Here is a 22411-nt window from a genome sequence, read left to right as displayed (position 1 = left end):
TGTATGTTATCGAATTAATCTTTTTTAATGAGAAAGATAAATGACTGGATTACAAAACAACGGGCAAAATATCTGAACAGGCACTTCAATAAAGAGAACTAGCCAAATGGTTAATGAATACAAAAGTGTGCTCAACCTCACAAGTCATCAGCAACTAAAGAAAAGGCAGTATCATGACAATCCACCCCAAAACTAAAATAAGAGGGCACCTGGGTTGCTTAGTTAGTGTCCAACTCATGATTTCAGCTCAGGTTTGATCTCATGAGATCAAGACCCACACTCAGTAGTAAGTCTGCTGGAGGTTCTCTCCCTCTCCCCTGCAGGGAGCCTGCCTCTCTTTCTGTGTCATCAATCAATCAATCAATCTTAAAAAAAATAAATCTTTAAAAAAAACCTAAAATAAGAAAACATACAAGCACCAGTGAGAAAGGAGAGAATTAGAACCCCTGTACATTGCTTGTGGGAGTATAAATTGGTACAATTGCTCTAGAAAATTAGCAGTATCTACCAAAGCTGAACATGTACATTCCATTACCCAGCAATTATATTCCTAGAAATATAAGAGAAATACTTAAGTTTACCAAAAGACATATACATACAAAAATATTCACAGTAACACTATTTATAATAGCGCTAAACTACAAATTACCCTAAAAAAAAAAAATCAATAGCAGAATGGATAAATTCTGTCCTTTGTGGGAATGGAATATTCCCACAACGGAATACTATACAGCAAGAGTCGAAAATGCCACTCACTTCTTCAATTACACTTTTAATTGAACACAGTCACGCTTACTCGTTTAGATATTATCTTTGTTTTTATGTTGCAACAGAACTGATTAGTTTTGACTAAGTCTATATAGCCTGCAAGCCTAAAATACTTACCATCTGTTGCTTTTTTTTTTTCTAAGATTTATTTATTTATTTATGATAGACATAGAGAGAGAGAGAGAGAGGCAGAGACACAGGAGGAGGGAGAAGCAGGCTCCATGCAGGGAGCCCAATGTGGGACTCAATCCAGGGACTCCAGGATCATGCCCTGGGCCAAAGGCAGGCGCTAAACCGCTGAGCCACCCAGGGATCCCCCCATCTGTTGCTTTAAGAAAAAATTTACCAACCCCTTAAACAGCAATGACATGAAGAAATTTCAACTCCAATAACAACATGGTAGAACTTAAAATTATGCTTGCCTATATGCTTCAAAAATTTAAGTCATGAATGACAAAAACAGGATGAACTAATTTTTTTATGATTTTATTTATTTATTCATGAGAGATACAGAGAGAGGGGCAGTGACACAGGCAGAGGGAGAAGCAGGCTCCATGCAGGGAGCCTGATGTGAGACTCAATCTCGGACCCCAGGATCACGCCCTGGGCCAAAGGCAGACACTCAACCGCTGAGCCACCTAGGCATCCCCAGGACAAACTATTTCAAACTAAGACTAAAGAAATATAACTAAATAAAATGTGCAACTCTAGTTTGAATCTTAAAGAGGACATTTTTGAGAAAATTTGTTGAAATGTAACGACTGATTATATAGTAAGTAACTGTACTGTTCCTCTCAACATTAAATTTCCTAAATTTGATCATAGTACTTCTAAGACAATGTTTTAAGGAGAGACCCCTTCAGCCTGAGTCTTTACAGCCACACCCTTCCTGCTAGATCAGATATCCTGGCCACCAGGAACTACCTTCTCAAGTGACTTCAAGAATTCAGTCATCGTGGTGACAGACTGGTGATCTGTCTTCGCAAGTCCCTTTATTCTTGCTTCTTAGACCTACATGCTAATCTTGGCTTTCACCCTTCCCTGTTCCAAAAAGTCCAATGATTTTGCACAATCTTAGCAGAATAATACTATTCTCAGATACAGATCATAAAATACCCAAAGTTGGAGGAATCATCACGTTCACCAAATCCAACAGTTTTCTAATGTTTCTTTGCCACAGATAGAACTCCTTCAGGAGCAGAAAGCTCAAAAAGAAGTCTATCAGGAAAAACTGTTCAAAGTGAAAAACTTGAAAACCACAGATTCCTCTCAGATCTTCCCATTTATGCCTCTGTCCCTCAGTCACTCAGGTGCTCTGCAAAGAACAATCATAAAACCAAAGATTAGGTCCAACTCTTTTTTCTGAGAATTATAAGCCCCTTCTTATCAACTTCCTTCTCCCTAAAACTTATTTATCACAGAGCATGGTTTACTAAATCAAATGAAGGAAAGTGACTGCCAAAGTGACAGTCCTCTGACTCATATTCTTTCCATTATATCACACTGACCAAGTTCATGAGAATCTCTGCCATGAAGTCAGTCACACTTACTGGATAGAAATTCCAAAGTGTCAGAGAGAGATAGCCTATGGACTGTGACTCATCTAAAATGTTCCAAAAGAATACTAACCCAGTCCAAATACACAGCCTCATTTGTAGAAATGGCTTTGACAATAAATTTTATCTTCAAAGTATTTACATGTATTCCAAAATTATATATAAAAATGTGTTAAGCTCCTGTGACAGTTTGGAAATACATTCTTTTTTTTTTTTTTTTTAAGATTTATTTAATTTATTTATTTATGGTAGTCACACACACAGAGAGAGAGAGAGGCAGAGACATATGCAGAGGGAGAAGCAGGCCCCATGCACCAGGAGCCTGACGTGGGATTCGATCCCGGGTCTCCAGGATCGCGCCCTGGGCCAAAGGCAGGCGCTAAACCGCTGCGCCACCCAGGGATCCCTGGAAATACATTCTAAAAAATTTAACGCATGTCCCTGAATATAGATGTATCCATCTCAATGTTATCTCCTGAGAATTAATAATTGCACAAAGTTCTGATCATTGCTTTAAAATAAATCAGCAGTGTTTTACATTTTTGTAGATATTTCATGAAAAAAATAAATTTCACTAAGTATTGTTCATTTCTCTAATTTCATTAATAGCCCTTCACTCTTCCTGTCTTTGAGACAGTTACCAACATCACAAGGCATGTCAATCAATAAATACATACTAAACACCTGCAGTGAATAGGAAAACAAAGCAAATCTTATCAACATTTAATTGATAAAATTTGACTTCAATTCAAAGGGCACTACAACGTTTTGTTAGTCCTCAGATTACATAAAAATACAGTCTCAGATATGAGTTGAAACAAAACCTACCTCTTTGAAGCCTTCCGTAGGAGCTGGAAGTGATGGCAAACTAGTATAATAAACATTCAAATAGTGTGTCTACCTTACACCTATATTTTTACTTTTACCAAGAAAACTGCTAGAACAAGCTGGAATCTATTTTTCATAGTGGTGGTAGTGGTGTTTAAAGATTTATTTGAGGGATCCCTGGGTGGCGCAGCGGTTTGGCGCCTGCCTTTGGCCCAGGGCGCGATCCTGGAGACCCGGGATCGAATCCCACGTCGGGCTCCCGGTGCATGGAGCCTGCTTCTCCCTCTGCCTGTGTCTCTGCCTCTCTCTGTGTGTGTGTGTGACTATCATAAATAAATAAAAATTAAAAATAAAAATATTTATTTGAGGGGATCCCTAGGTGGGTCAGTGGTTAAGCGTCTGCCTTCGGCGCAGGGCGTGATCCTGGAGTCCCAGGATCGAGTCTCACATCGGGCTCCCTGCATGAAGCCTGCTTCTCCCTCTGCCTGTGTCTCTGCCTCTCCCTGTGTCTCTCATGAATAAATCCAGATATACACCAACACATATCTGGTCAACATCCTTCCAACACACAATAGCTCTAAAATAATTGGATATCCATACTGGGGAAAAAAAAAAAAAGAGAGAGAGAGAATATTAGCCCTTACCCTCATACTACACATAAAAATTAACCAAAATATATAAAAACCTAAAAGTATAAAAATCTCTACAAGAAAATACAGCAAACAGGTTTGCCGCCTCTCCCACCAGCCCAATGAGCTGCAGCAGCTCTGGCGTGGGTTCCACGGCCCCGCACCCAGACTCAGCGCCCACGGTCGCAACCCCCACAGCGCTGCTCACCCGGGGCACCGCTGCAGAGAACAAGGCCTGACCCGTGGGGACCGGGGGGGGGGGGGATGGGGGGGTTCCCGGGGCTGGAGCTGCGGCGGGGGCTGGAGAGCTGGCTGAGCACCCCCAGAGGGAGCCATGTCTAAGGGGGTTTACATACTGCTGAGCGCCGCCAACAGAGACCTGAACCCGGTGGTGTCCAGCACACCTCTAGTGGACTTCCAGATGCAGCTGGAGGACTATACATCTAGGATCCCAGATGCAGTGACTGGTTACTACCTGAATCATGCTGGCTTTGAGGCCTCGGACCCGCGCATAATTTGGCTCATCTTCCTAGCTGCCCAGAAATTCATCTCAGATATTGCCAACGATGCCCTACAGCACTGCAAAATGAAGGGCACAGCTTCTGGCAGCTCCTGAAGCAAGCGCAAGGACCACAAGTACACTCTACCATGGAGGACTTGACCCCTGCCCTCAGCGAATATGGCATATGGCATCAATGTGAAGAAGCCACACTACTTCACTTGAGCCACCCAACCTAAATGTACTTGTCTGTCCCCCTGTCCCCACCCCAGCCTGTTTTCATAATAAACTTTATTGTGACAGGCAAAAAATTTAAAAATGCAGCAAACAGTCTGTGACTTTCGGGTATGTAAAGGTTTTTCTGAACAAATCATAAAAATCAATAAATTGAACATCAAAATTTAAAACTTTTGTTCTTGGGAAAACACTGATAAGAAAAAAAAAGTCAGGGATCCCTGGGTGGCGCAGTGGTTTGGTGCCTGCCTTTGGCCCAGGGCGCGATCCTGGAGACCCGGGATCGAATCCCACGTCGGGCTCCTGGTGCATGGAGCCTGCTTCTCCCTCTGCCTGTGTCTCTGCCTCTCTCTCTCTCTCTCTGTGACTATCATAAATAAATTAAAAATTAAAAAAAAAAAAAAAGTCAAATCTCAAGCTGGGAAGAAATATGTGCAGTAATGTGCAGTAATATTATAAAGAACTTGTACGCAGAACATATAAAGATTTTTTAGAATTAAATTAAAAACAAAACTGCAGAAAAGAACACAGCAGGCCTGAGATTACTACCCTCAGACCTGTTTACCAATTGGCCCTTGGCTAGCATCTGGGAATCTGCCTCTAAGAGTATTCCTAGTCAACTGATAAGAAAGGTAATTCACTGAACCTAAAATATTTGCACAATGTTTTGTTTTTTTTTTTTAAGATTTATTTATTCATGAGAGACACAGAGAAAGAGAAACAGGCTCCCCCACAGAGAGCCTGATGCAGGATTCAATCCCAGATCCCAAGATCAGGCCCTGAGGTGAAATGAAGCCAGTCCCTCAACCGCTGAGCCACCGAGGCATCCCAACAATTTGGTTTGTTGATGAATGATGAATACTACTTTCCTTCTGGGGAGTCTGGAAGTTTAAGTATGTGCCAGGAAAAGGTACCAGCCCCCAATAAAATCCTTAGGCATGAGACTCTAACAGGCTTCCTTGGGCAGAAATTGCCTGTATGCTACTACATTTTCAGTGCTGGGAAATAATGCACTTTGTGTGACCCCTCACATAAGGAAGAGAGCATACAGGGACACCTGGGTGGCTCAGTGGTTGAGCATCTGCCTTTGGCTCAGGTTGTGATAAGGTCCTGGGATCAAGTTCTGCATCGGGTTCCCCTCAGGGAGCCTGCTTCTACCTCTGCCTGTGTGTCTCTGCGTCTCTCATGTCTTTTTAAGATAAATAAATTTTTTTTAAAAAGGGGGGGAAAGCGAGCATACAGAAACCCATAGCATCAATTCCTCCAGGCTACACCTATGTCTTTTTCCCTTGTGACTAGGCTTTGTATATGTACTACACTGCAGTAACAAATCTTAGTTATAAGTACATGGAAGCGCCTATCTGGCTTACCGGGAAAAGCATGCGACTCTTAATCTCTCAGGGTTGTGAGTTCCAACACCAGGTTGGGTGTAGAGATTGCTTAAGTAAGTAAACTTAAAAAAAAAAAAAAATCTTAATTATAAGTACAAGTATAGGCTGAGTTCCAGTAAGTCTTTCTAGTAAATCTCTGAAAGTGGAGTGGTCTTGGGACCAAATTAAAAAATTGTTTGAGGGATCCCTGGGTGGCGCAGCGGTTTAGCGCCTGCCTTTGGCCCAGGGCACGATCCTGGAGACCGGGATCAAATCCCACGTCGGGCTCCCGGTGCATGGAGCCTACTTCTCCCTCTGCCTATGTCTCTGTCTCTCTCTCTCTCTGTGACTATCATAAATTTAAAAAAAAAAAAATTGTTTCAACAAGCAAAGGAAGACACACAAATGGTCAATAAGCACAGAAAAAGATGTTTAACATCAGTCATCAAGAAAATGCAAATTAAAAGTAGGAGATTTCACTACATACCTATCAAAATGAATAAAATTATGAAGACTAATCATACCAACTGATGACAAGAATGCAAAGGAACCGGAACTATCATACACTACTACACTGCTAGATGGTATGTAAAATGATACAAGCGCTTTAGAAAACAGGCTAGCAGTGTCTTCTAAAGTTAAATGCTACCAATCCTATGACCCAAACATTCCACTCCTGGGTTATTAACCTAGGAGAAATGAAAACACGTCACAAAAAGACTTGAATATTAATAACAACAGCAACTTTACTTACAAAGCTGTAAACAACCCAAATTCCCATCAAACAGTAAAAGGATAAATGAACTGTGGTTTATTGATACAATGGAATACTAATTAACAATAAAGAGGAAAAATAATACACAACACAGATGATGCACATCTCAAAATCCATTATGATGAGAGAAAGAACTGAGGCAGAAGAAGTATACCCTGTGATTCTATTTATATAAATTTCATGAAGTTGTAAATAAATCTGTAGTGTCAATGGTTGCCAGGGGACTAGGGTCGGAGATGGACTTCAAAGAAACATCTGGGAATGATGGAAATGTTCATTACCTTGAACTCATCATATTTTCAATATGTACCTTTTATAATACATCAATCACATCAGTAAAATTGGAGGGAGAGGGCAGCCCAGGGCCTGATCCCAGAGACCCAGGATCGAGTCCTGCATTCGGTTCCCTATTTGAAGCCTGCTTCTCCCTCTGCCTGTGTCTCTGCCTCTCTCTCTTTCTCTCATGAATAAATAAATATTTTAAAAATAAATAAAGTTACACTCTGATTAAAAAAAAAAAAATCAGCCCAAACAGTGAACTCTTATACCAGTACTGCTTATTCAGAAAGAAAAAACAAAACACGTTTAAGGTTAAACAGCTGACATGTTTCACTAAAACATTCTTTGCTTTATAGTCTTTCTCATCCACTTTTACTTGACACCATTACACATTATATAATCCCTTTCATTTGGGAAAATGTTAAACATTATTTTAAGAAAAAGAGAAGTACATCTGGTCCCACTGGCACTAAGCCATGAATATTTTTATTTATGGCTTTTGCCTAAAAATATTCTTCCCTAGTCTTTAAAATCTTGAAAAAAATAATGGTTTCGTTCCCAAGAGTTAAATATCCCATAAATAAAGCCTCCTGTACATACTATTTTTTAAGACCACTCATACAATCCTAATTGGGAATATCAATATAATGTGAAACATTATATAGAACACTTCACGTAATGGTATCTGTAAATTTTATTCTAGATATTAATGTTACACTTTAAATAAAGTACAATCTATATGTGTTATGTTACAGTATTTTAAATGATAACTTCAACCAGTTTCTGATTTAATAATTCTAATCTAAAAAAAAAAAAAAAAAAAAAAAAAAAAAAATAATTCTAATCTAGTTCATAATATACAAGAATAAGAAATAAACTCTCATGTAATTAGAGGTAAAAGAACATGGAACTTTCCAATGATTCAGAAAAAAAATACACAGAGCAAAAGAGTAATAAAGCAAATGTAGTAAAATGTTAACAAGCAGGGATTCTAAATAAAGGGAAAATGAAAGTTCTTTGTACTATCCTTGCAAAATCTTTACTTTGAATTAATTTTAAACTTACAAAAGTTACCCAAAAAACATCAATTAGTCACACGGCTCAGAAAATGAAGTTACACTGATCATCCAATGCAGTAATCCCCATTACTAAACGAGCATGTACCTCCAGTATCTAAAAATTTATTCATAAAATGGGCTCCCTGAGTGGCGCAGCGGTTTGGCGCCTGCCTTTGGCCCAGGGCGCGATCCTGGAGACCCGGGATCGAGTCCCACGTCAGGCTCCCGGTGCATGGAGCCTGCTTCTCCCTCTGCCTGTGTCTCTGCTTCTCTCTCTCTCTCTGTGACTATCATCAATAAATAAAAATTAAAAATAAAAAAATAAAAAAATAAAAATTTATTCATAAATTATCCAAAATCTAAAAATTTATTCATAAATTATATACAGGTACTTACTACACTAATATATTACACACATATAACATAAATCACACATTAAAAAATATTTTAAAAGGACAAAGTTCTAAAGCAAATGCAAATAGAAGGTATGATCTTATTCCAACTATAATTTAACCAGTACCCAGTAACTCCCAAATCTTGTCCTCTAATTCAACCTATACTCTAAACTCCAGATCTCACTTCCTAGTAGCCTTAAGATTTCTAACTCCAAGTTGCCTGTCAGAGAACCAACCATGACACAGACTGAGTACCTTTCCACAGAAACCTGCTTTTATTCTGGCTTTCCCCTTAGTGCTAAAAGTGTCTGCTAAGTGTAGTGCCCCTAGTAAATTCTTTCTTTTTCCAGCCCTTATATTGCTCCCCCAAAATACTACTAAGTTCTGCTCCCTTGAGCTCTCAGTTCCTCTCTGTCCTTTCTAAATCCACTGCTTCCTCCATAGGGTGTCATCACAGTGGATTTTGAGAGCAGTTTCTTCATGGAGTATTTTCAAAGCCTCCAATCTCAACAGCTTCCAACCCATTCTTCACACTGAAGCCTGTAGGATTATTCTAAAACCCAAATTCAACTAAGCTACCTATTGTTCTCTCCCTACTACTCTTCCCCATTGCTTTCAAGATAAAGGTCATACATCCAGCACAGTAAACCTGGCCTTTTACAACAGATTCTGGCACACTTCTCTGCTTATCTTCCTCAATTCTAATCTTGTTAAACTGTTGCAACTACCTGAAAGTACATTTTCTCAGGCCTTTATGCTTTTACATGTTGGTATCACTGCCTGAAAAATCCCATCCTTCATCATTTCCCTGAAGAACTCATGCTGAACTTTCAAGTCTCTAATTCAACGTTTCTTGAGATCACCAGGTAAGTCAAAGGCTCTATTCATTCACCTCATTCGAGTGTGTACCCCCTGAGGACAAAGACACTGTACTGTATTGCTCTTTAAATTCTCAGAATTTGATAAATAACCAAATGCTTAATACTTGCTGAGCTCATATTAGTGGGGGAAAAGAAGTACTTTTTAATAAATGTCACTGGGATAACCAGATAATTGTAAGAAAAAAGATCCAGATTCAGCTCACACTGAATACCAAGATAAATTCTAAATAGATGCACTGAATACCAAGATAAATTCTAAATAGATGAGAAGTGTAAAAAATGAAGCCATATTAGTACTAGAAGAACATCTGACAAAATTCCTTCATCGCCTACGAGGGAAGAAAGCTTTCTAACATGATTCAAAAAAGCCACAATTCTATGGGCGCCTGGCTGGCTCCATCAGTAGAGCATATGACTATTGATCTCAAGGTCATGAATACAAAAAAAAAAAAAAAAAAAAAAAAAAAAACCAAAACAACACAATTCTATACCTGACTAAATAAAAATAAATGTCTGGATAGCGAAAATACCGTAAGCAAACTAACATTTACTGCAGAATCAGTAGAAAACATACTCTATCTCCTATCCTCAATTATACCTGAGATATCAATAGGTTGTTAAAATAGATCAGAAACATCTGAGATCAGGTAGCCCAGGTGGCTCAGGGGTTTAGCACCGCCTTCCGCCCAGGGCACGATACTGGAGAACCGGAATTGAGTCCCATGTCGGGTTCCCTGCATGGAGCCTGCTTCTCCCTTGCCTGAGTCTCTGCCTCTCTCTCTCATTCTGTGTCTCTCATGAATAAATAAATAAAATCTTAAAAAAAAAAAAGAAGAGAAGAGAAGAGAAGAGAAAGAAAAGAAAGAAAAGGAAAGGAAAGGAAAGGAAAGGAAAGCAACACGGAAAGGAAACGGAAAGCTGAAAGGAAAGGAAAAGTGAAAGGAAAGGAAGTACAGGAAAGTAAAAGAAAAGAAAAGAAAAGAAAAGAAAAGAAAAGAAAAGAAAAGAAAAGAAAAGAAAAGAAAAGAAAAACATCTGAGATTTTTAAAAGGTCTACCAATAAACTGCGAAACTGGAAACTGCAAAAACCCAAATCGGAGACTTGGAAGTAAAAATTATGAGAAAAGCTATGACAAGTACTTCCTGGAAGTCTAATGTTTGTACAGAGTTCAAAAATATAAATGAATATGAGACAGGAGAGAAGACTAACAGACTGAATGATCCTTGAGATAAAGAAACGTAACTGAGTCTTCAGATCATGACTTATAACTAGTCGTATTTCTGAATTGCAAAGATCAGTATTAAAAAGGGGAAAATCAAGTATCAAATTTTTCTCCACAAAATCAAATATTAAGGAAAGAACAAAACTGGGGCTCCCAGGTGGCTCAGCTAATTAAGCATCTGACTTCAGTTCAGGTCATGATCCCAGGGTAATGGGGTCAAGCCCCACATGGGGCTCCCTGCTTCTCCCTCTCGGTCTGCCCCTCCCCCAACTTGTGCTCCCGCTCACTCTCTCAAACAAAACTCTTAAAAAAAAAAAAAAAAAAAAACTCTTAAAAAAAAAGGGGGGGATCCCTGGGTGGCGCAGCGGTTTAGCGCCTGCCTTTGGCCCAGGGCACGATCCTGGAGATCCAGGATCGAATCCCACGTCAGGCTCCCGGTGCATGGAGCCTGCTTCTCCCTCTGCCTGTGTCTCTGCCTCTCTCTCTCTCTGTGACTATCATAAATAAATAAAAATTAAAAAAAAAAAGGGGGGAGGGACTCCTGGATGGGGCTCCCTGCGTGAAGCCTGCTTCTTCCTTTGCCTGTGGTTCTGCTACCCCCCACCCCCCACCCCCGCCGTGTCTCTCATGAATAAATAAATAAAATCTTTAAAAGGGGGCGGGGAGGGGAGTCGGAATAAAACGAGGGCACCTGGCTGGCCCAGTTCATAGATATATGATTCTCAATCTCCAGGTCATGAGTTCAAGCCCCACAGTGGGTGTAGAGATAACTAAAAAAGTTTTTTAAAACTTAAAAATAAAAAGGAAAGCAAAGAACAAAACTACATATTTCAGAAGGGAAAAAAAGCATAAACTAGTATTTGTACACCAAACCAAACTATCAAAGTATCAATTGCAAGGACAACAATTATATTTTCACACAAGCTTGAACAATCTCACCTACAAAAGATAAAAATTCCACAAAAAAGTATCCTAGCCACAAGAATTGAATCAGGAGAAAGAATGGAGAAGACCTGGTATAGTAGAGACTATAAGGAAACTACAACATAGTAAAATGTTAACAGTTGAGTCTATAAATAGTTGTAATATTTAATGCAAATGTTAAATGACTTCTGAAAGTGGAGTTCCTACACTTAAAAAGCAATGATAGTCTATAGCTTAAACTCCGTTGAGGCTCTTTGTTTATTCTACAGGATAGTAGCAGTAAAGAGCTATAGGCTGCACTCGAGAGGACAGAAACTGCAGATTCCCCAATTATTCTAAGCTCATGTACTTACCGGGAGTTTGGTGAAGGCCGGATTGGTGACATGCTTCCCAAAGGCATCTTCCTGGAACTGAAGAAGCTGTACCACTAGCCCAGCCAGTGTTTTATTGGTAGGAGCATCCGCATGAACATACTGCAAGACAAGGATGAGGACTCAAAAACTGGGATAATCGTGCCGAAGAGCATGTTAGCTTACTTCCTGTTACCTCCTAAGCCAGGTGACAGATTTGCAGAGGTCTGAACCATGGTCTCTGCTGTAAAGGAGCTTACAAAAACAAATGCTGAGGGCAGTGGGGGACAGATAACTCATCTCTTCAGTTAACAGGTTTCAGAGAGAGAAACCATGTCCAAGCAATGAATCCAAGTCATCTCGTATGCACCTGGACCTAAAGTAGATGGTGAGATCCTGAACTTCAAACTTGAACATAATACTGTAACCAGGGATCCCTGGGTGGTTTGGTGCCTGCCTTTGGCCCGGGGCGCGATCCTGGAGTCCCGGGATTGAGTCCCGCGTCGGGCTCCCTGCATGGAGCCTGCTTCTCCCTCTGCCTGTGTCTCTGCCTCTCTCTCTCTGTATGTCTATCATAAATAAATAAATAAATCTTTAGGAAAAAAAAATACTGTAAACAGGTGAGACCTATTAGCAAATGCATTTTGTATGTGGGATGACTATAAATAACTTGTAGCCAGAAAGCAGACTGTTCTGTTTTTAAAACAGGCCTACAAATTTATTTGGTACCCCATCAAGAAGTAGGGTGTATGCCCTCTTTTGCTGAATCAAGACCATCCTTAATTATTAACTTGTAACCATTAGAATGGGGGGAGAGAGGGGATCCCTGGGTGGTGCAGCGGTTTAGCGCCTGCCTTTGGTCCAGGGCGCGATCCTGGAGACCCGGGATCGAATCCCACGTCGGGCTCCCGGTGCATGGAGCCTGCTTCTCCCTCTGCCTGTGTCTCTGCCTCTCTCTCTCACTGTGTGCCTAACATAAATAAATAAAAATTAAAAAAAAAAAAAATGGGGGGAGAGGGGTTTGATGCTGGGGTACCTCTGGGGATAAGTCAAAAGCTTCCATATAGTCCTTTGAGGGTAGTTACCTTTGGAGTCCTGAACTACCTTGAGGCCACCATACTTTGAGGAACCCAGACTACATGGAGAAGCCAGATGCTATAGCCACAAGCCCCAGCTGATGCCCCATTGATAGTATAACCATCAGACACTTGAGTAAAGATGGTTCCAGATGATTCCATCCCAAGGTGTCAAGTTATGCCCAATTATCAAATCTTCCCAGTTGAAATCCTAGACACAGTTCTCAGAGACAACTGACCCCACTGTACACTTCCAAATTCCTAACACAAAGAAACTTTGAGCACAATAAAAGGGTTGTTTTATGTCAAGAAATTTGGAATATCATAAAATGGTTTATATGTGTACTTAAAAATGGTTAGGGGGCAGCCCGGGTGGCTCAGCGGTTTAGTGCCACCTTCGGCCCAGGGTGTGATCCTGGGGACCTGGGATCGAGTCCCACGTCAGGCTTCCTGCATGGAGCCTGTTTCTCCCTCTGCCTGTGTCTCTGCCTCTCTGTTTCTCTCATGAATAAATAAAATCTTAAAAAAAAAAAAAAAAAAAAAAGGTTACAATAGTAAATTGTTACTTTTTTTACTACAATAAAAACATTTTTTTTAAACAAATATATGTGAAAACTTATCCACACTAATGCCGAGAATGTCCCTTCAGAATGTCCCTTCAGACACGGTCTGAACTGTTTCAGGCAGTTCAGGTCTGAACTGAAACAGGCTGCCCTGTTTTTCAAACTTTTTAAAAGTTGATTTAAAAACCTTATAGTTGGGGCACCTGGGTAGCTCAGTCTGCCTTCAACTCAGGTCGTGATCAGGTTCCCTGCTCAGCAGGGGAGCCTGCTTCTCCCTCTGCCACTCCCCCTGCTTGTGCTCTCTCTCGCTCAAATAAATAAAATAAGGGCAGACCAGGTGGCTCAGCAGTTAAGTGCTGCGCCTTCAGTCCAGGGTGTGATCGTGGAGACCAGGAATCGAGTCCCACGTCCGGCTCCCTGCGTGGAGCCTGCTTCTCCCTCTGCCTGTGTCTCTGCCTTTGTCTCTCATGAATAAATAAATAAAATCTTTTAAAAAGAAAAAAAAAAAATTGGGACGCCTGGGTTGCTCAGCGGTTGAGCGTCTGCCTTCAGCTCAGGGCATGATCCTGGAGTCCCGGGATCGAGTCCCACATCGGGCTCCCTGCATGGAGCCTGCTTCTCCTTCTTCCTCTCCCTCTCCCTCTCCCTCTGCCTATGTCTCTGCCTCTCTCTCTCTCTCTCTGTCTCTCAGGAATAAATAAATAAAATCTTTAAAATAAAAAATGTTCAATATCACTTTGGAAAGCCAATATATTCAGTACATTTTTTTAAACCTCCAATTTTGAGCAAGAAAAACATCTATACATCCTTGAAACTGAAAAGATAACAAAAGATAAAATGAATGTTTCTTCCTAGAACAAACCTCTTTCCCAGTATCATCCAACATTTCATGATTAATGTGGTAGGTTTCCACTACAAAAAAAATAATTTTTAAGTGATTTATATACATAGCAAAATGATATTGGCTGCACACTGTACTCTTAACAGATTGAGTGGCTCTCAATTTGTACTACTGCCAAGCAAAGATAATGCAGGATTTAAAAAGGCAATTCTTCTTAAAGGTTAGCATCCTCCCAAATTTTATTTATTCAAGTGCACTAGCTTTCTACTCTAAATGAAACAGTCAGCATGCATTCACTTTGCTAAAGACTGGTATTTTGTTGGAATGCTTTATATTACATGGTAAAATCCAGCCCACTGCCTGCTTCTCTGTGACCCAAACAAGAATTATTTTTACATTTTAAATGGATGGAAAGAAATTTTCATTCATTCATTCATTCATTTCATTGAGAGAAAAAGAACATGAGCAGGAAGAAGAGGGAGAGAGAATCTCAAGCATACTCCTTGCTAAACCCGGAGCCAACACAGGTTGTAGATCTCACAACCCCTAAAACCATGACCTGAACTGAAACCAAGAGTCAGACATTAAACCACTAAGCCACCCAGGAGCCCCTAAATAAATTCTTTTTTTTAAGATTTTATTTATTCATGAGAGACACACAGAGAGAGGAGGCAGAGACACAGCAGAAGGAGAAGCAGACTCCAAGCAGGGAGCCCAACATGGGACTCAATCCTGAACCCCAGGATCACACCCTGGACTGAAGGCAGCACTAAACCGCTGAGCCACCCAGGCTGCCCCCTCTAAATAAATTCTTAAAAAAAAAAAAGATTTCATAACACATGAGTATTATATGAAATTCAAATTTCAGGGTCCATAAAGTTTTATTAAAACAGGCACACTCAAAAGAAAAAAAAAACCGGCACACTCATTATACACTGCCTATGTATAACAGCAGAGTCAAGTAGTTCCAACTGAGATGGCATGACCTGCAAAGCCTAAAATCTTTACTCTCCTGCACCTTATAGAAAAAGTCTGCTTATTCCTGTTCTAGACCCCTCCTTTTTCATCCTTCCAAAAAGTTTTCTTTTATATTATGGGTGTTCCGTGAAAACACATTTCCATAGGCCACAAAGTAAAACACTGATACCAGATACCAGGCAAAAAATGGAAACGAACTTCATACAATTGTCAGTTCTATTGACCTAAATAATGTTTTTCAAATTTTAGACCCACTCCCAGAGTTTCTAATTCAGTAAGTCAGGCCCAAGAATTTACATTTCTAACAAGTTCTAGGTGACACAACTAGAGTGGGAACCCACTTTAAGAACCACTAAAATTTTAAAAATCTGTTTCAGGGCAGCCCTGGTGGCACAGCGGTTTAGCGCCACCTGCAGCCCGGGGTGTGATCCTGGAGACCCGGGATCGAGTCCCACATAGGGCTTCCTGCATGGAGCCTGCTTCTCCCTCTGCCTGTGTCTCTGCCTCTCTCTCGCTCTCTCTGAATGAATAAATAAATAAATCTTAAATAAATAAAAACCTGTTTCAGGTATTACTATACATCTTAAAGAATATGATTTATTATAATTTAAAAGTTAAAGGGGGGATCCCTGGGTGGCGCAGTGGTTTGGCGCCTGCCTTTGGCCCAGGGCGCGATCCTGGAGACCCGGGATCGAATCCCAAGTCGGGCTCCCGGTGCATGGAGCCTGCTTCTCCCTCTGCCTGTGTCTCTGCCTCTCTGTGTGTGACTATCATAAAAAAAAAAAAAAAAAAAAGTTAAAGGGGCTACTGGGTAGATCAAACAGTTAAGTGTCTGATTTAGGCTCAGGTCATGATCTGGGATCCTGCCATCCAGCCCCAAGGCAATTTGCTTCTCCCACTCCCCCTGCCCTCCCAGAACCCACCCCCCCCTTTCTCTGTCTCATTCTCTAATAAATAAAATCTTTAAAATTTAAAAAAATAAAAGTTAATAACCAGTTAAATATTTTTAAATGTTGAAAGCCACTTACCTAACCCTCTCCTATAATATATTGCTAATTCCCACAAAAACTATTAAGTTTACTTTTTTAAGGACTATACATTTACAAGTGACAATTCAGTATCTGTTTTTTTTTCCAATTTACTCAACATAGTAAATCTTTTTTTTTATTTTTTTTTTATTTTTTTTTATTTATGATAGTCACAGAGAGAGAGAGAGGCGCAGAGACACAGGCAGAGGGAGAAGCAGGCTCCATGCGCCGGGAGCCCGATGTGGGATTCCATCCCGGGTCTACCAGGATCGCGCCCTGGGCTAAAGGCAGGCGCCAAACCGCTGCACCACCCAGGGATCCCAACATAGTAAATCTTTACTAAGTAATACTCAGTAATCTGTAGCACTCACATAATATAATCTTTACCAAATTCTTCAAATGTATCCTACAGAACTGAGAAATACAAAATATATATATCCACAAGATAACTTTATTATCTTTATAATAATAAGTTTGTCAAAGAGGTCATATAAGGTACTGCAATATTTTTGTACACAGCAAAGCAACATGAAAATTAAAGCCCGGGCAGCCCGGGTGGCTCAGCGGTTTAGCGCCACCTTCGGCCCAGGGCATGATCCTGGAGACCTGGGATCCAGTCCCACATCGGGCTCCCTGCATGGAGATGCTTCTCCCTCTGCCTGTGTCTCTGCCTCTCTCTCTCTCTCTCTCTCTCTTTCTCTGCCTCATAATAAAATCTTTAAAAAAAAAAAAGGAAAGAAAATTAAAGCCTAACTTTTCAATTTTTCAGATACCTGTAGATAACTAACAATGCCAAATCCTTAAACTGAAAATGACATCATCTTAGAGGAAGTCTGTTCAGTAAAAACCAAATCAACCCTTTAGGCAAAAACTAAATTTAGCAACTGCTATATACATAGCTTCATATATATTCTAAATTTCACTACTATGCATGTTTCATTTGATATACCGTCATTCAGAATATAAAAACATGTAAAAGGTTTCATGTAGACAACCTTACAGTTTCAGAATAGAGATGGCCAGTTTCAAAGTTCAGTCAAATTTTTATTTACAAAATATTTAACCTTCGTTACTTTTTCCAAATCCCCCACAAAGTTACCAAACATGGAAAACATGACATTTTTGGGATGCCTGGGTGGTTTAGCGGTTGAGCATCTGCCCTCCAGCTTAGGACGAGATCCTGGAGCCCCAGGATGGAGTCCCACATCCGGCTCCCAGCATGGAGCCTGCTTCACCCTCTGCCTGTGTCTCTGCCTCTCTCTCTCTCTCTCTCTCTCTCTCTCTCTCTCTCTCTCTCTGTTTCTCATGAATAAATAAATAAAATCTTAAAAAAAAAAAGAAAGAAAAAAGATGACATTTTCAATTCATAAATGAACTATGACATTAATGTATTAGTGTAAACTATACGTCATGGCCACTCAAAAGGCAGCCAAAGTATGACTATAGGGTTTTTTTATTTTTCAAGATTCTATATTTTTCAAGATTTTATTTATTTATTCATGAGAGACTCAGAGAGAGACAGAGAGAGGCAGAGGGAGAAGCAGGCTCCATGCAGGGAGCCCGACGTGGGACTCAATCCCAGGTATCCAGGATCAGGCCCTGGGCTAAACGTGGTGCTAAACCGCTGAGCCACCTGGGCTGAGCCCTGCTGAGCAGGAAACCTGATCACAACCTGAGTTGAAGGCAGACTGAGCTACCCAGGTGCCCCAACTATAAGGTTTTTAAGTCAACTTTTAAAAATTCAAAATATTAACATTCTATTTAACCACTAAGAATAAAGCAAGTTGACCATAGGATATAGGCAAAACTATCATTACTGCCTCAAATTTACATAACCCCATTTTCAACAAGTATCTCATTTGATACAGTCCTATGGAAGTCAATATTACTCTCAATTTACATATGGAAAATTAAACAAGAATCAAGTAATCCTGGGACACCTGGGTGGCTCAGTGGTTGAGCGTCTGCCTTCGGCTCAGGGCATGATCCTGGGATCCGGGATCAAATGCCGCATCGGGCTTCCTGTGGGGAGCCTGCTTCTCCCTCTGCCTGTGTCTCTGCCTCTCTCTCTGTCTCTCTCTGCCTCTCTTTCTGTGTGTCTCTCATGAATAAATAAATAAATCTTTAAAAAAAAATAAAAGAATCAAGTCATCTGCTCAAGGATATCACCAATAAGCAACCAAGAGTACTGAATTCACATTTTTCAAAGTGTAACACTCATTCACCATCCTATGGTGATAAAATAGAGCTCATTCAACGGCTTCCAAAAACATTACCTTAAATATGAAAGGTTCCGGGACACCTGGGTGGCTCAGCGGTTGAGCGCCTGCCTTCGGCTCAGGGAATGATCCTGGAGTCCCAGGATGGAGTTCCGCATCGGGCTCCCTGCATGGAGCCTGCTTCTCCTTCTGCCCATGTCTCTGCCTCTCTGTGTCTCTGTGTCTCCCATGAATAAATAAACATAAAAGGTTCTTGGGACGCCTGGGTGGCTCAGCGGTTGAGCATCTGTCTTTGGCTCAGGGCGTGATCCTGGAGTCCCTGGATGGAGTCCCACATCAGGCTTCCTGCATGGAGCCTGCCTCTCCCTCTGCCTGTGTCTCTGCCTCTCAAAAAGCATTCCCCTCTCCTCCCTTCTATGTTACGGAGCCACATTTATCAACAAACTTAAATGAAGATATTCCTAGACTCGTTAGTCTGTTCCTTCACTGAACAAACGGACTGAGCACTAACTAAGGACACGTAGAAAACAACAAAAAAAATTTCTCTTTTAATTTGAAACCATATGAATTTTACAAGTAGGTGTCTATGTCCACCTTTACCACCACATTTTCTGCTACCTTCCACTGTGTTCCATGAGGAGAAGGATCATGTGTAGCAAAAAAAAAAAAAAAACTGGGGCACTGGGGCTCTGGGGCCAGGAAGACCTTCATTGAATTCCAAATTTGCCACTCCTAATTGTAACTTAGAGAAATCATGCATATCTGGAGTCTCAGGTTCCGCTCATTTGTAAAATGAAATAAATATTACTCACAACCATTGTAAGAATTTGAGTTATGGTTTAAGTGCCCAGATACGTTTAGACGCCCAGTTGTTCATGGAATGCATGAATAAGCCCACTAATAAAAGTGGGATTACCAACAATGTGTTTATTTCATTCAGTTGCTGAGACTTATGAATATAAAAATGCAGTATCAAATGCAACAAAAAGTTTAGTTAATAGCCATCAATGTGTACACCGAGTGGACATATACATATTGCATCCTGGTTAGGTTCGCCATTCCAATACCACTCTGTGAGGCTGATAGGATTCTGTCTCTCAGGCATGAGGAATATACAATTCTGAATTTGAGGAAGCCCAAGAAATATACCCTGGCCTTAGGAAATCCTGAGAAATCAAACCTAACCTTCACTTTAAGGCCTGAAGAACACTGAGCCAACATTTGCCCAATGGCATCAACACTCTGGGACAAATCCCTCGGTCAGCCTCAGAAACAATTCCTCACACACCAAACAAACCCATTCAAGCCGACAAGGGCCCTCTTCAAATTGGGCCCGAAAAGGGACGCCTGGGATCCCTGGGTGGTGCAGCGGTTTGGCGCCTGCCTTTGGCCCGGGGCGCGATCCTGGAGACCCAGGATCGAATCCCGCATCGGGCTCCCGGTGCTTGGAGCCTGCTTCTCCCTCTGCCTGTGTCTCTGCCTCTCTCTCTCTCTCCGTGTGACTATCATGAATAAATAAATTAAAAAAAAAAAAAAAAAAAAGAAAAGAAAAGGGACGCCTGAGTGGCCCAGTCTCTGGCTCAGGGAATGATCCCACATGGGGCTCCCTGCAGGGAGCCTGCTTCTCCCTCTGCCTGTCTCTGCCTCTTTCTCTGAATAAATAAATTTTTAAAATCTTAAAAAAAAAAAAAACTTGGAAATTGAGCCCAAACAGATGCACAGAGTTTGGAGAGGTAGAAATGGCTATTTCTCTTTCTCCTCCCTAATATCCAAAGGAATATTCCTCATTTCTGCTAAAACCACATTGATAAACTAATAGCTATATGTCAATTATATCTCAATAAAAAAATCCAGACTGGGGGAGGGGGAAGGCCACATTAAGGTACACTGAATTTAAAACCCAAAGCTTTGGCTGAAGGGCACTGATAAAAATAATACTTTCGAAACATAAATATATTCAATTCCCTTAGCCACTTCTAGAAGCTCTGTTGCAGATGTTTAAAAAAAAAAAAAGTGACCAATTTATGTAAGAGAGCAATATTCTTGTCTACCTAATGTGCGGATGAGAAAAAATTGGCAATCCCAAACGTGACGGCAAAGTTTGAGGGCAAAAAAAGTCAAAACAGCTAAAAATATATCGTAAATAAAAATGTCTCTCACTTCCTAAAACTTCAGTAAGAAAGTCATTTCCGAGAGTACCACAGGGGAATGTCAAAAGAACCCAAGATCCTGCCCCTGCGTACCAATCTCTAGAAACAGACAAACTCCACTGCGCTGCACAACTCAAATGAATAGGTTTTCTAGACTACTTCATCTTTTCATTCACTGAACGAGAATTTACTAAGCAACTACTAAGGGTGAGGCAAGGAGTACCAGTCACGCGGGGGGTGGGGGGGATGAGGGGGATGGGGGGATGGGGGGTGGGCAATGCAGTGAAGAGGCGGGACAAGTTCCTTGCCCCAGTGCTATGGTTCTCAATGGGAGAAGTATGGAACTTGAAAAGGGTGTTCGGAAATCTGGGGCAGAGGAGGTATTTTGGGCTGTCTGCTTCATTACACCTTCTAAAAGAGTCATTCCTATGTATCTACCAGGGGAAGTTAAAAAACACTCGTTATAAATAAAAGGTTAAGTCACAACTTTCAATACCACTGACTCAACGGAACTTACCACCCAAGAGTTAAGAGAAACAGCTAAATGAGAAAAAAAAAAAAAAAATCTCACAAAGTGGTACAAAGAAAATCAAGGTGATGTGAAGTGCGCCAGTCTAGTATAAATGGGGCTCTCAGGGAAGGCCTCACTGAGAAACTCATTAGGTACCAGTGAACGTTCCTTCTTGTACTCACACTACCCAGAACTAAAAGTATAATAGGGTAAAAACTGTCGTGTTTGTTTTTTTTTTAATATCCGTGCTTCGTCAATACTATCATCCATTATATTGGCCTGCTGTTAACTTCCGAGTACAATCGTCTAGTCGTTCTTCACCGAGCCAACAACAGGTAGTAGAACCTTAGCTACCTCACTTGACTTTGAAGACGTCTCTAAACAAAACCTGAAGCTGCTCTTACGACACTAGCTCGGACAGTTTGTAATAATCACTGTTCGCACACCCAATGCAGCTAACAAAAGAGATTCACGCCCTCCGGTTTGCTGAGCTCGAGATGCTCCGGCACCCCGGGGTGAGCTGGGGGGGGACTCCCGCCCGCAGCGCCGCCCGCAGCGCGGGGGCTCCCAGAGGCCTGGCCCCAGGGGCCCGCCGGTGCAGCCCGGGGCGCGCGGGCGCGGAGAGCGGACGGCGGGGGCGTGGCGGGCCCGGCGCCTGCCTTTGTTGTCCCTCGTGGCGCGCGGGGGGGAGGGGCGGCCCGAGGCCCGCGAGGCCAGTAGCTGCGCCCGGCTCCCGTCGCGTGGCCTCCCGGCCCCCACGGGCGCGCGTACCCACCTTCTTGTAGTGCTTGCCCAGCCAGACCCGCACCGAATCCAGCTGGGACACCGTCTCCGGGCTCTCCCAAAACTTGCTGGCCGGGCCACCGTCCTTCCGCCGATAAACCGCCAGGCCCGCGGCCGCCGCCGCGCCTCCTGCGCCCGCGGCGCCCGCCGCCGCCCCCAGCCCGCCGCCGCCCGCCGCCGCGGCCATCGTCGCCGTCCGTCGTCCCCACCGCCCGGCCCGCCCCGGCCCTCGCGGCGTTCCCCGTTCGCACCCGCGCGCGCGCGCAGCCGCCGCTGCCGCCTCCCGGCCCCGCCCAGCCAACCCCCTTCCGGCGCGGAGGGCCGGCCACGCCCCTTCTCGGGACCCGGTCCCTAACTGAAGAGGGCACGCGCGCACGCATGCGCAGCACCGGCGCCGGGCGGAGTCGGGTCCTGCGCTTGCCCCCGCCTCTTCCGCCTGACGAGGCCGGCTGCGCGGTTTCTCCGCTGCTCGCTCTGGGCCTCTGCGGGGTCG

General features: G+C 42.2%; 1 protein-coding gene and 1 pseudogene across 1 annotated transcript in view; one reads left to right on the top strand and one right to left on the bottom strand.

The window, feature by feature from the left end:
* SMARCC1 (SWI/SNF related, matrix associated, actin dependent regulator of chromatin subfamily c member 1) overlaps positions 1-22105 on the bottom strand; it is a 171992-nt gene extending 149887 nt beyond the window's left edge. Inside the window, exons 1-2 of the mRNA XM_038566605.1 lie at positions 21911-22105; positions 11773-11892 (exon numbers count right to left, since the gene is read on the bottom strand). Of these exons, the coding sequence (XP_038422533.1) occupies positions 11773-11892; positions 21911-22105 (315 nt within the window). The remainder of the gene's footprint in view (positions 1-11772; positions 11893-21910) is intronic.
* On the top strand, positions 3904-4591 carry LOC102151955 (annotated as a pseudogene).
* Positions 22106-22411: the final 306 nt, after the last annotated feature.

This window comes from Canis lupus, chromosome 20 (genome assembly GCF_011100685.1).
Source record: "Canis lupus familiaris isolate Mischka breed German Shepherd chromosome 20, alternate assembly UU_Cfam_GSD_1.0, whole genome shotgun sequence".
Classification (NCBI taxonomy): Eukaryota; Metazoa; Chordata; class Mammalia; order Carnivora; family Canidae; genus Canis; species Canis lupus.
Note: the sequence above shows the minus strand (reverse complement) of the source record. Positions and strands in the feature narration are given on the sequence as shown.